This window comes from Cynocephalus volans, chromosome 6 (genome assembly GCF_027409185.1).
Source record: "Cynocephalus volans isolate mCynVol1 chromosome 6, mCynVol1.pri, whole genome shotgun sequence".
NCBI lineage: Eukaryota > Metazoa > Chordata > Mammalia > Dermoptera > Cynocephalidae > Cynocephalus > Cynocephalus volans.
Genome location: NC_084465.1, coordinates 150450206 through 150463411, shown reverse-complemented (window position 1 = coordinate 150463411; position 13206 = coordinate 150450206). Strand labels below are relative to the sequence as shown.

The 13206-nt window shown below is 40.2% G+C and overlaps 1 protein-coding gene across 4 annotated transcripts in view; it reads left to right on the top strand.

The window, feature by feature from the left end:
• The window catches only part of NRP1 (neuropilin 1), a 136901-nt gene that overhangs the window by 108921 nt on the left and 14774 nt on the right, over positions 1-13206 (top strand). Inside the window, exons 10-13 of one of the 4 annotated variants that reach the window (XM_063098798.1) lie at positions 3240-3384; positions 6585-6668; positions 10989-11048; positions 12099-12175. In XM_063098798.1, the coding sequence (XP_062954868.1) occupies positions 3240-3384; positions 6585-6668; positions 10989-11048; positions 12099-12127 (318 nt within the window). In that variant the 3' untranslated portion in view covers positions 12128-12175. Of the gene's footprint in view, positions 1-3239; positions 3385-6584; positions 6690-10988; positions 11049-12098; positions 12176-13206 lie in introns of those variants that run through there. The other 3 variants (XM_063098797.1, XM_063098796.1, XM_063098795.1) reach the window with 3 other exon arrangements.

Sequence of the window (13206 nt, the reverse complement as noted above, 5' to 3'; positions counted from 1 at the left end):
CAGTGAGCCGTTGAGCGTTGTGACTTCATCCCAAAGCGTGAACGTGTTAAAGTTCAGCAGCTTCTTGGAGCTGCTGTCGGGTAGCAGTGTGTGCTGTTGTGACAGGTTCTTCAACACTCTGGTTCTGAGAGAGGAGGAACACCAGTCCCCATATGCTTTAGATAGGACGCGTCATGTGCTTTCCCAGGGTAGTTATCTAATCCACCCATCTGCAATCAAGTCTAAAGCTACCACTCCGGGGTGGTAAATCCACTGCAGAACATCACGAGCAACCAACACACGTGTTTCATCTTCAACCGAATACTCAATTCAAGAGTGGCTGAATGTGTTAGGTTTTATTCCTAAAATATGATTCTATCCATCATCATCATCTTCCTGTGATATTTAAAACCATAAAAGCTTCTAAATTGTTTATATAGAGCCTAATCTATCATTCCTAACACACCCTTCCACTGAAATAAAATCTCTAAGATGAAAAAGGAAACTGGCAAAACCTTCAATTTCAGAGCAGCACGTTTTTAAATTTTATGAAGATATTTTAGAACTTACTATATTTAATTTTACAAATGAAGGTTACCTGCTTAGGATGCCAAGTACCTTTTATGTAAAAGTGAAATGAATACTCTGTTTTGTGAAATGAAAAGCACTCTGATGGATTTAAAATCCTTTCCTCATTCCCTACACCTAAATAGTGCGTGATGAACAAGGTCTATCAGAGTCTTTGAATTAACCAGACTTTTCAAGAACAGATAGAAAAGACTTCATCTTCTAAAGCATGATTAGCAGCAGAACACAAAGAGAATTCATAAGCAAGTTTATGCCATCTGGGTTTTCTTTTTTTAAATATTTGGTAGCTGGCTGGTACTAGGATCTGAACCCTTGACCTTGGTGTTGTAACACCACGCTCTAACCAACTGAGCTAACCGGCCAGCCCTCCTAGCTGGGTTTTCATTGCTAATATTCTTCCCAGCTTACCACTGACAGCTTTTATTTTTTTTTATTTTTTTTTTTATTTTTTTTTTTTATTTTTTTTTTAATTTTATTTTGTCGATATACATTGTGGCTGATTAATGCTCCCCATCACCAAAACCTCCCTCCCTTCTCCCTCCCCCCCTCCCCCCCAACAATGTCCTTTCTGTTTGCTTGTTGTATCAACTTCAAATAATTGTGGTTGTTATATCTTCTTCCCCCCCCCCCCCCCGGTTTGTGTGTGTGTGTGTGTGTGAATTTATATATTAATTTTTAGCTCCCTCCAATAAGTGAGAACATGTGGTATTTCTCTTTCTGTGCCTGACTTGTTTCACTTAATATAATTCTCTCAAGGTCCATCCATGTTGTTGCAAATGGCAGTATTTCATTCGTTTTTATAGCTGAGTAGTATTCCATTGTGTAGATGTACCACATTTTCCGTATCCACTCATCTGATGATGGGCATTTGGGCTGGTTCCAACTCTTGGCTATTGTAAAGAGTGCTGCGATGAACATTGGGGAACAGGTATACCTTCGACTTGATGATTTCCATTCCTCTGGGTATATTCCCAACAGTGGGATGGCTGGGTCGTATGGTAGATCTATTTGCAATTGTTTAAGGAACCTCCATACCATTTTCCATAGAGGCTGCACCATTTTGCAGTCCCACCAACAATGTATGAGAGTTCCTTTTTCTCCGCAGCCTCGCCAGCATTTATCGTTCATAGTCTTTTGGATTTTAGCCATCCTAACTGGGGTTAGATGGTATCTCAATGTGGTTTTGATTTGCATTTCCCAGATGCTGAGTGATGTTGAGCATTTTTTCATATGTCTGTTGGCCATTTGGATATCTTCCTTAGAGAAATGCCTACTTAGCTCTTTTGCTTACTTAGCTTTTATAACATACTTACGTTGTGTTGATTCTTTGCTCGAGTTAAAAGTAAGAGAAGAGCCTAGAACTCCGTAGATAGAAAGGATTTTCTCCTATGATCTTTGCAGCTATGTTAACGTAGGCAGAACTTGCATGTGTAGTAATGGTATTTTCATTGTAATTAGTACCTTACTGACAACAGCTTAATTGGGCCTCACAACAATATATATCAGGTTCTCAATTACTGGCAGCAGTTTCAGTTCTATCAAGAGTGCAGAATCCTGATAGTGAATTTACTCTTGAAAAAAAATAGAAGGAAACTTTAATTGGGAGAGGTAGGTCTATGTTAGTAACACATTTTAGATTCCTAGAGGCTTTCCTGAGTCACAAAAGGCATAACCAAGTTTTAGGAACTTCATACAATGTTTGATATATAAAAGGACATTCCCAATGATAAGACAATTTTATTTTTCTAATCCCCCTCTCGTTCTCACATTCTGGATGGGATTAATGGTGTTGGGAAAGGAGGATATAGGGAGGCTTATCCTTTTCTTGAAAAAGAGAACAGGCCTAGTCATTTCTCCATTTTCTTATGATTTCACTCAAGGATTTCAACCTTCCTGTAAATGTGAAAAGGGAAATAAAATAAGCCAGTAGCCACACTGGCAGTGGGTGGCCTAGCTCCCGAAAAATGTCACAGTGACTTCAAGTTAGGAACAAACTTCAAAAGAAGTGCCAGCTCCTACCACAATTCAATCAGGAATCAGAACATTACTTAATAGTCAGGACTCTTGTTCCTTTTTAAGAGAAGAGAGGTCTTTTATCTATAAATGACTCCAACTGGTGGTACTTCTTAAGTAAACAGCAATTTCAGTGGCTTGGAATAATCCGTATTCTTGAGTAAACAGCATGTATAGTACATTACATTTACTATCTCCTACTTCAGAAATGTAATTCTTCCCTCTTCTAGAGGAACAAGTTCTAGCAAAACTGGGACGCTCTCATTTAAGAGAATGTACCGGGTATTTATTGAAAATGGGACGTCTATTATAAGCTCAGATAAATGGCAAGCTCTCTTCCTGAGTTATCTCCCACCACCTTGAGGAAGGGATAGAAGTGTCACTTCTCCAAGGCATATCAGCATATCATTTTAAAATATCTCATTAAATCCTCAGCTTCTGGTATAGCCTCGGTGTGTACTCCAAAGTCTCTGAGAAGTGACATCTCTCACTTCTTTAGAGAAGGTTTAATTGTTTTCTACTTTCTCCTTTATGAAAGAAATGTTCCCCATCTATGAAGTGGTAGAATGAGGCCGATTTTTCTGCCTATTGAGAGCTGCTGAAAGGGAGGACTTTTTTTTTTTTTTTTCTTGCTAACTAGTGTTTTTCATGCTTCACAGTCTTTTGAGGGCAACAGCAACTATGATACACCTGAGCTAAGGACTTTTCCACCTCTTTCCACACGATTCATCAGGATCTACCCTGAGAGAGCCACTCATGGAGGACTAGGACTAAAGATGGAGCTGCTGGGCTGTGAGGTGGAAGGTAATTACAGTTTCCAGAGTCCCTTCTAGTTTCCTACTTAGTTTTTAAATTTCCTTTTTCATGCATGTATGTTCCTGCTGGTGCTGTCGCAAATTGCCACCTTTTCCCTGGGTGACCCTGTATCTCTGTGCCTACCAGTCAGGAAGGCTCAACATTCTAATACGTACCACGAAGCTGCGCCTTGAGAATCCTACTTTTGTCTTGGTGTTTGCATAACTCTCCTCAGATTCTATGGGATTGTCTCTCTTGACTTTTTAAAAAAAAATAATGTATTGAGCTGAAATTCACACACCATAAAATTCACCATTTTAAAGTGAACAACTCAGTAGCCTTTAGTGCATTCACCTAGTTCCAGAACATTTCCATCTCTCCAGAGTAAAATGCGTTACCTGTTAAGCAATTTTCTCCCACTTCTCCCTCCCCCAACTCCTGGCAACTACCAAGTTCTGCGACTTTTCAAATATTGTTTAGAGGGCTGTGTCTGACCCAAATTTCTGTCTGGAGTGCTGACAACCATCACACGTTAGCAGGAAGCAGCATTTGACAGACTAAGACATCCAGACATCATCTCTGATGAATTTCTTAGGCTGCAGCAGAGAAACAAAATTTTACATGAGATAGTGTATATGAAAGGACAGTGAGGTTTAAGGTATTACCACATATACTTAGATTATCACATGAAGGTCATATCAGGCACAAATTCAGTTCATACTCTGACCTCAGGACTGCACTCTCTTTTAACATGTAATAGATTAGAAGAATGTCTTGAGTTGGTTATTGTACCATTTAATGCTTTTGTGCATTAGGATTCCCATCTGTCTTAGATTTGGGCATAAATGAGTAACCTTACACCAGCTTTTCTATCCGCATAGAGGTCTTTCTCCAGGTTAACTCAAAGAATGGCTATTGTTGGTACCCAGATGTTAATCAATTGAGCATATGCTCATAGTTGTTTTGAAGAAGTCTTTTTAAAATCACTTTCTTCTTGCGGTTTTGAAATTATTTGTTTCGAGTTACCCAAATATAATCACATTTCCGAGCATATTAAATACCGTAAAACTTTTCTTACGCACTACAGAATCTTACACTATCAATTACCATACTACTGAATAATTCATGGCTACTTTTCCATGTGTTTATTTAAAAGCAGGCCATTATCTCCCATTCTTTACTATGGGGGTGTTTCCATATCTGTAGTCATGTTCTGGACCTCTGAATTATCTAATCACAATCACCACAGACCAAGAATGACCATGTGCCAGGGCTTTGGCAAAGATGCCAAGAAAAAGAAGGGATGGGCAGATTGAACTAACTGCAGACATGTTCTTTCAGTACAGGGAGCTGTGGTCATCTGGAAAAGGGAGTCTGCCACTATGATGCAGGTCTTTAGCCCAGATTCTGGAAAGCAACACTGATTTAGGAGGTGGAGTGAATGGATAGTTGAAAAGACTGAGCCTGGTGGCAGTTTGCCAGTGTCAACTCCGTAGTGAGGTAGAAATTGTTGGTGAAGGGATTTGCCTGCAGATGTTTCCAAGTACTCACAAAAGTGAGGAAGTTGCCCCAAGTCATATGAGAAACCAACATCCTGGGAAAGTAATGTCAAAGCTTCTTAACACAAATGGTGAAAGGGAATGCATTTCTTAAATCAATGACTAGGCCCTTATTAAATATCTATTTTGTGTCTTGTTCTACGGGAGACACCTACAGGGATATGAAAAGAAGATGAGGTGCAATCCAGTCTTCCAGGAGCGTCCATCCTATTTTGAGCTAGCACTTATATTTAAGAAACAGAGAGCCGCAGAATATAATATTTTTAAATAGCAAAATTGGGGCATAAAAAGAATTCACTTTCTACTTTTTTTAGTTTAATCTAGGAACTACCCTGAGCCACTTCCAATGAGGAACCCCTCCTTTATAAACACCATAAGGAATCCAGAAAAATCAGCAAAATAAAAAGAGAGTTTAAAATACCTAAAAGTAGCACATTATCAAGATCAAGGACACCTTAGGAGAGACAAGTATCTGGATTGCCAGAGAGGATTCTACCGATTCAGTGATAGCAATCAATAGAACCCAGATTGTGGTGTATGCATTTTACAAAGTCTGGATTGCAGGCCTGAATGGTGTGTGTATTATCTGTACATGGTGATTTCCTAGTTATTATTGGTGTATGTATTTGGGCAATTGAAGAAGTTGACACTTAGCCATGTTTTTACATTTATCATAACTCTGCTATGTACTTAAACCCAATAACAAAGAGTGTCAAATTTTTATTGAGAAAACAGCAGTTACCAGCACATTCCTTACTGGTCAGAAGCTATAAGAGAACAGGCCCCTCACTCCCAGCAACTTGTATGGCTCTCAGACATCAAGAGAACTGTACATTATCTCAAGTCTTGTAAAGTGAAATGTAATGCCCAAAACTGTAAAATATTAAACAGATTGCAAAAATGAATAACAGGCTGGAAAAAAAAAAAAAAAATTAAGAACTTCAAAAGCGGTCTTTGATTAATGTTGGCTACCTTTCAACTACAAATTCAAAGATATGGGAATAGCTTCCAACAGTGGAATGCAATCCTATGGGAGTTCAGGTAAAATGACCCCGGGATGTCTGACACAACTCTTCTTACACACCTGCTCGGGAGGGAGGAATCACAGGGTGAGAAGCTGCTTACAGGGAACTGAAATGACTCTTTAAAAAAGGAATAATATTGCACTAAACATGAATGTTGAGACTGCCTTTTAGGGAAAAATTTTAATATAAACTTAACAAACTTAGTAAAGACTAAGAATATAAAAGAATTCATGACAAGTGTGTTCTCTAGCACCTTGAAAATGAAAGGAAAAACCATTCAAGCAAAATCTCTATCATCAAAATTCTCAGCTCCAGGGTCATGAATAAATAGCCAGTGAGAATTCAAGAGCTTTTCAGAAGAGGCATGTTTATGTAGATAACAACGTATAAAATCCTAAAGCAGCCAATTCTATTCAGTAGATATGGATCAAATACCAAAACAAAGCAGTCTTTGATGCATTTTGTAAAATCCAAGTATATTTAACTCCTGAAAAAGAGGCAAACCATGCCCCTGGCCTTCTTAGAAGCAGATTAGAGTTTTCTGCAAAAGTGCTAGCAGATTTAACAGCCAGAGGCTTGAGAATACATTTCAGAGGTGTAAGATAATCCTTGGATCCTGTTTCAGCACCTACAGCTGGACCGACCACTCCCAATGGGAACCTGGTGGATGAATGTGATGACGACCAGGCCAACTGCCACAGTGGAACAGGTGATGACTTCCAGATCACAGGTGCAGAAACCATCTTCATCCCATTGCTGTGCCATTTCAATTCATGCCGTGGCTGCAACCAGCTAATGCCTGTTTGTGTTCTTGTAACTCCGCGTGGTGGTGGGCATCAGGGTGGTGGCAGAGCCGCCCCGGGAGTAGGGACAGCATTGCCAGAACACGTGCCTCTTCATTTCCTCATGTCATCCATGTAAGCACATTGTTCTTAATAGCCACAGCCACTGAAACAATCATTTTAGCCATTTTCATAGCCGAAGGCTAGAATTATCTTAATTGAATAACAATTTCTCCATGGCTAAATGTCCTAAACTGATCTCATTCTCAAACCCCCCCTCACCCGATAACACATGCACCACCCATACATAACCACCCACTTCAGAATGTTTATTTTCATTTTATAATGTGGACAAGTTTCTTTGAGTGGATCCTTTATGTAGCTAATTGATGAAATTAGATTTATATTTGAAATGTGGCTTTTAAGTTCGGATTTTGTAAATAATTTTACACTGAAATTCACAAAGGCATAATTAGTTGTTATTTCACGTCACCACCGACTAGCAAATAAGTCAGAGACGGTATGTGCCAAATGCCTCCCTAATTAATCTAGATTAATTACTTCCTAGTTTTCTAAAACCCTAAAAGCTAGAAAGTGGCTGTCTCTTCCACTTGTAATGGAAAAAGAAATTTTAGGCACGTGGGGAAATAGGATTGCACCACTTGGAAATTGGCCACGGCACTAGGATTTTCACCCTGTTTTTGCAAAAGGTATCATGGGACCTTTACTGCTACCCAGGTCAAAATGCATTTTCATATAGCATCTGACTCTCATTTTAGATTAAACGTGAGCCCTTGAAATCAGGTCTGTATTTTTACCCCAAAGGGATTCAGAGAGCCCACATAATTAATTTCCATGGGCAAAACTGAAGGCGTTGCCATGTCACTTCATAATAGGGCCATGTTATTGGCTAATGCATTAGTGCAAAATCTGGAAGGAAATGTCCCACAGCACACTTTCAATTACTTCAAAACCTCTCCTCCAGAGGAGGGAGAGAGCTCTGCACTCCAAGACAGAATAAAGGGTAAAAAAAAATCTAGCCCAGAAATTTACTACTGTGAACTGGGTTTATGTTTAAATCTCACCTCCTAAAGCTGTCTCCCTCCAAATTTCCAGGATAATCACTTACAATCATATGGCCAATAAATGTTACATTGCTATAGGCTTTTGAATGCAAATCTTGTATGTAAGTAGCCAGAAGCCACAAAAATTAGTCTAATTAATGCGAAGGCATTTTCTGTGTAAGATGTCAAATTCAAGTTGAAAACCCTGCAGCTGATATAAATAACAGAGTACCATACCATGAACCAGGTCCTGTGGAATGAAGGTTGCCTGTAAACACTCCGCCGCAAACCTCAGGCTTTTTGCAGACCTGGTCACACATCCACAGTGAAATTCCTCATAAAAAGGCATGACTACAGTATCACACAGTATACCCTTTTCAACTGCCCTCTTGTGGAGGGGGGGGGTCTTTTCTTTATAAACCCTAAAGTGGTCAGTTTATATTGATTAGAAACAAAACCTCAGATTTACTCCTCAGATCAGAACAACCAACCTTCTCATTTTTGCATTAGTTCATGACTGAATCAATTGAAACTGAAGCCTTTGAATGAAAAAGGGCAAGTGTGTTAGCCCGGAGCAAACTGTGTATGGTGGGAAGTTACAAACCACAAAAAATAGGTTATTTATAGTGGAAACACTGGCAACCCTTTAAAAAAAGTACTAGATTTTGCTTTACCTGCAGTGATTACAATTATTTCTTGGGTAGATAGAAAAAAAGTTTGTTCTGATTTTCTGGGGATATTTTATTTTTTTATTTTTTTAAATTTTTTTACATATTACCATGCGGGAAAAAAATGTTGAAAAAAAGTTACTTTCTCAAGCCAGCACATTTGTCCCACTAATTGTATAAATACATGCATGTATTAAAAACCTCTGAAGGTGTTGATGACGCCCACACCACAGCCCCATTAAGAAGAGGTTATTTTAAAAGACATTCTCATGTTTCGTATTTATTTACTGCATTAAGGTCAAGTTTTTTGTTTTTTTTTTTTGAAAACTTACTTTGCTTTACGAAGCTATTTGTTATTCTTTTCTGAAAATGATTTTGCAAGGAGCGAAAATCTTACCAAACCCAGGTACCTTATTTACACCTGAACCACGTCTCTCCTATGCTCACAGGCAGCTCCAAGTCCTTTTTGCTAATTCTGCCACAGACTATACTGTCAGAGCTTTAAACTTTGGATGTTCAGTGTGATGAAACCAAACCAAGAACATTCTCACTTTAACACCGATAGGTGGCAACATGGAAATTGGGATCAATGCTGTCTTTCACGGTGTTTAGTTCCTTAACACAGATGGTGTTAATTTAATTTCTTCTCCTGGGGTGACCTATATGTATCTAGAGGGAGAGACATACAGTAGCAAAATGCTCATTACTTGCAGACAACACTGAATTCCAGGTGAACTGTGCTGAATGCATGGAAATGAGAAGAGTTTGTTCTGCCATGCTTGCCAGCCAAGGTGAAAATTCACCCCTGAAGTTACTCATTTGCAAATGCCTTTGAAGTCATCAGATAATACGATTGGCTTCAAAGGCACCAGGAGGCCAAATTTCACATTGGAGCTGTGTGTACCCAACAATGGAATTTGGCTCCCAATCTATAACTAAACTGATAATGCATATTGGTTTTAAAAACTGACTTTTCACCTTGAATCTGTCTCCTATAAGACCACTGGGAACGGAATGCTAATGTATTCTGGCCTCCCTCCAATTCTGCCATTATAGATTCACCTTCTTAACCCGTAATATATATAATTCCTTTTTCCTAGTGCCTGCCTTACTGAGACCGTGCACACGTGTGACCACTCAGCCAGCATATTTGCTGGGAGAGCAGGGAACATGACTTGGTGCTGCAGTCGATTAGCTCAGAAATCTTAAGACCATTCCAAGAGCACAATTTTATGGCTCTCTGATTCATGATATGGATATGTAACATGATTTCTGATGTGTGGGAGCTGCAGGATAAGCCTGTCCTGAATAAAGATCATCACAAATCTTTATTGAATGATACTATTGGAAAGTGCACAATTATGGCACCTTATAACCACCTCCCAAACTTTCTGGTTTGGAATTCTGGTTCGCAGTGAAGTCAGGGGAAGATAGTGAGACAGGAAACTAATTTCAGCAAGCGTTCAGGTGATTCTTATGACTGGGCAAGCTTAGGAACACTACTTTAAGGCAGAAATATCATGATGAAGAATGGAAAACAGAGAAGCTAAGATCTGGAAGAAGAGGAGGCAAAGCCAAGGTGACAGCCTGCCCCCTGATTAGCAGTTCTAAAGTATCTCCAAACTGATTAAAAGCTCACAGCGTTCGGGGTATTGTTTGTTCAATCTTCCAGCTCCTTGGCACTGGGAGGAAATGTTTCTCCCCTTCTCCTTTTCCTGCTGCCTCCTGCAGCTTTCTCAAGCCACATACTGGGCAGAATATTTGTGCTTGGGAAAAATAAACAGCTACAGCAATGAAAGAAAGGAGGAACAATTGCTTTAAACCTTCGGTTTTTAAAATAGATGATGGGACTAGCCTTGCAACTCCCCTGAAGGCAAACATCTGAAACCTTGGAAAACTGTCTGAAGCTTAGAGGTCTAGGTCAGGTTTAATACCCAAGTCACCGAGGACATTCGGAGGCCCTTGCTTTTCAGTGTCGCAGTTGTACATATGCCAGTCTTAGTGTGGGAATCGGTGAGCTTGGAACAAAGTCTCAATCTCTCCATGCCTTCCTGATGCTTTCTAAAGAATTGTATTAGGATATACTGTATACTTGAAAATTGCTAAGAGAATAGATTTAAGTGTTACCACCACACACAAAAGAAAATGGTAAGTAGTAAGGGTGCTTCAAAGAGTTCATGGAAGAATAGAAATGAAAGACATATAAATCTTTTCATGAGCTTTTTGAAGTACCATCATATACCAAAACATCATGTTGTACACCATAAATATATATAATGTTTATGTGTTAATTTAAAAAATAAATAAAAACATGTTAGGTTAAAAAACAATGATTTATTTGAATTTGATATTGTGATGAGCAAGATTTAAGTGGAACAAGTACTATATCTGAAATCAAAGGCAAGATTTTCTATGGAAAATGTTTGCCTCTAATAGACGTATGTAAGCATACATTTCTCTCCTGCCAATTTCTTCCTTTTTCTTATTTTTGCATGTTGCTGTTTTTGTTTTTCAGGTGGTACCACCGTGTTGGCCACAGAAAAGCCGACAGTAATAGACAGCACGATTCAATCAGGTATCAAATAAAATATAAAACGTGGTAGATTCCATATGCCCCTCACCTCCCCCCACAACAATAGTGCATTGCTGCACTTCTCGGTTTCAGTTTCCCCAAAAGTCCTAGAAGGGGAGATGCCATGCAGCATCTGGTCTCCAAGCATGAGCTGTAAATATTGCCTTCCTTTCCTTTCATCCACATGTATATGCAGCAGGGAGTGAGATTTCCTCCTCCATCAGTAATTGCCAAATGGTGACAATCCGAGCTCTCCACCGAGGGAACTGAGGAACATACTTTGTTTAAATGCAGCACATCTAGGACAGGGACTGTGTTTGCAAACTCTAGGAGAAGGAAATCTCACAGGCAGCAGCCTGACTATTTATTTTCATCACAATTCTGCAAAACCGAGACAGGCAAAGTTTGTCAGTTTTGCCTGCCACGGAGTTGGCAGCTTTACAACAGCGTTTCCAGTGGGCGTGCCACGAAATGGGGTTCGGAAACCACAAGTTTATAATTGTGCACAGGGAAGGGGCGCACCCTCGGGAAAAGCACCTCCTCATCCTTTTATTCATAGAAAAGTGTAACGACTTTAAAATCCCTCCGTTGGCTTTTTAGCAGAGGCCAGCCCCAGCTAAACACATGGTGGCCTCCCTCTCTCTTTCATTCTTTGTTAGTATTCTGTGAATTTCTTCCCCACAGACACACACGAAGGGAAACAGTCAGTATAAGCAATCAGAGGTTTTAAATACTTTAAAGTTAATCATTACAGTGAGGTGAACAGGTCAGTTTTCCAGCTTCTCCCATTTCCTTTATTGAAGCTCACTCAGCCTTGGCCTGCACAGTCATTTATTAATGGGGTGTGTGGAGTATATCAATGTTTCCTCAACGCTATGACACTCCCCGGCTAGGCAGAAAGTAGAAAGGACTGCTCTAATTAGTATGCTGCCTTAAAGGATGCTGTCACTGCTGACCTGATTAAACTGCAAAAACAAACTTCTCTTTAGTTGAACTGAACTCCGAGTTTCCCCAGGGTGTGCTCAGGTTGACAAAATTCTTGCTACCGCACAGCCCAGACACCCCCAAATGTCAGAAGATGAACAGAAGAGAAATCGCCGAAATTCTGAAAACTCTACAATCCTGCACACACCTTTTCAAGTTATAAACCATGGCCTTCAGGGGTTGTGCGCCACCTCGTGCAGCCGAGGCCACCTTGTGAGGGAAGCCTGCCTGTCCCTTGATTTCCTACCTGACCTGAGAGTTCTCAGCCCGCAGGATGGTCTTCTGTGGAGAAAGGATGGTCACCACCAGTTGGCTCTTCGTGACCCTCTGGGATAGGGAAGTGGGGGGGTGAGGTGAATAAATGAAGTTCTAATAATGTAACAAACATTTTAGCTGTTGTCTTAGTGGTTTCTCTTGCCAGAGAGGTAATTAAAGCCACTCCTATGAAGTTGCCAACTAATTCATCTCATCTCATCTCTCTTCTCCTTGCCTATTAAAAGAGATCATTTAAAAAAAAAAAAAAAAGTGAACAACAGCTGGGGAGAAAATGAAAAGTTATATCAGATTCCAAAACTAGATAATCCTCCCCGAACACTGAAGGTCTCTATGATCAGAGCAGAAATGGTTTTTGTGAACACATTTGATTTGGGCGTCACTTCAAGATCATTTGTGGGATGGCTTTATGGAGGAGCTCCAAGGCCAATCAGTCCTCTCCCAGGTCTGCTGTGATCAGAGGGCAGGTGTACAGATCACGAACCAGTAAGACCCGTGGTTGACACCATCTGAACAAGTTCAGTGCAAACCGCATAGCGTACTGATAGGGTTGGTCTGGTCCAGTCTGAATTTCACAGTCAGCCCAGAGTCCTTTACAAATCAACTTGGTTTCCTGTTTTTCCATTGTCTGAATCATGAATCTGGGCTCCAAGTCCTCATTTGTGGGTAGTGGACTGTCTGACCTTTGGAGGAGTTCTGTTCATTGTTACCTTCTGGCTAAGCCAATGCACAGAGCACTTCACGAGGACCTGGGCCTGCTTGAGTCAGAGGTCAGGTCTACCGTTGGCTAACGCCGAGGTGCTCACGCAGTGGTCGGATTCACCTAATTGATACTTTGATCCACACTGTTCTCCAGGCTTCAGATTCTTCAGGCATCTTCACAAGCAGCAGCAAATCATACCCC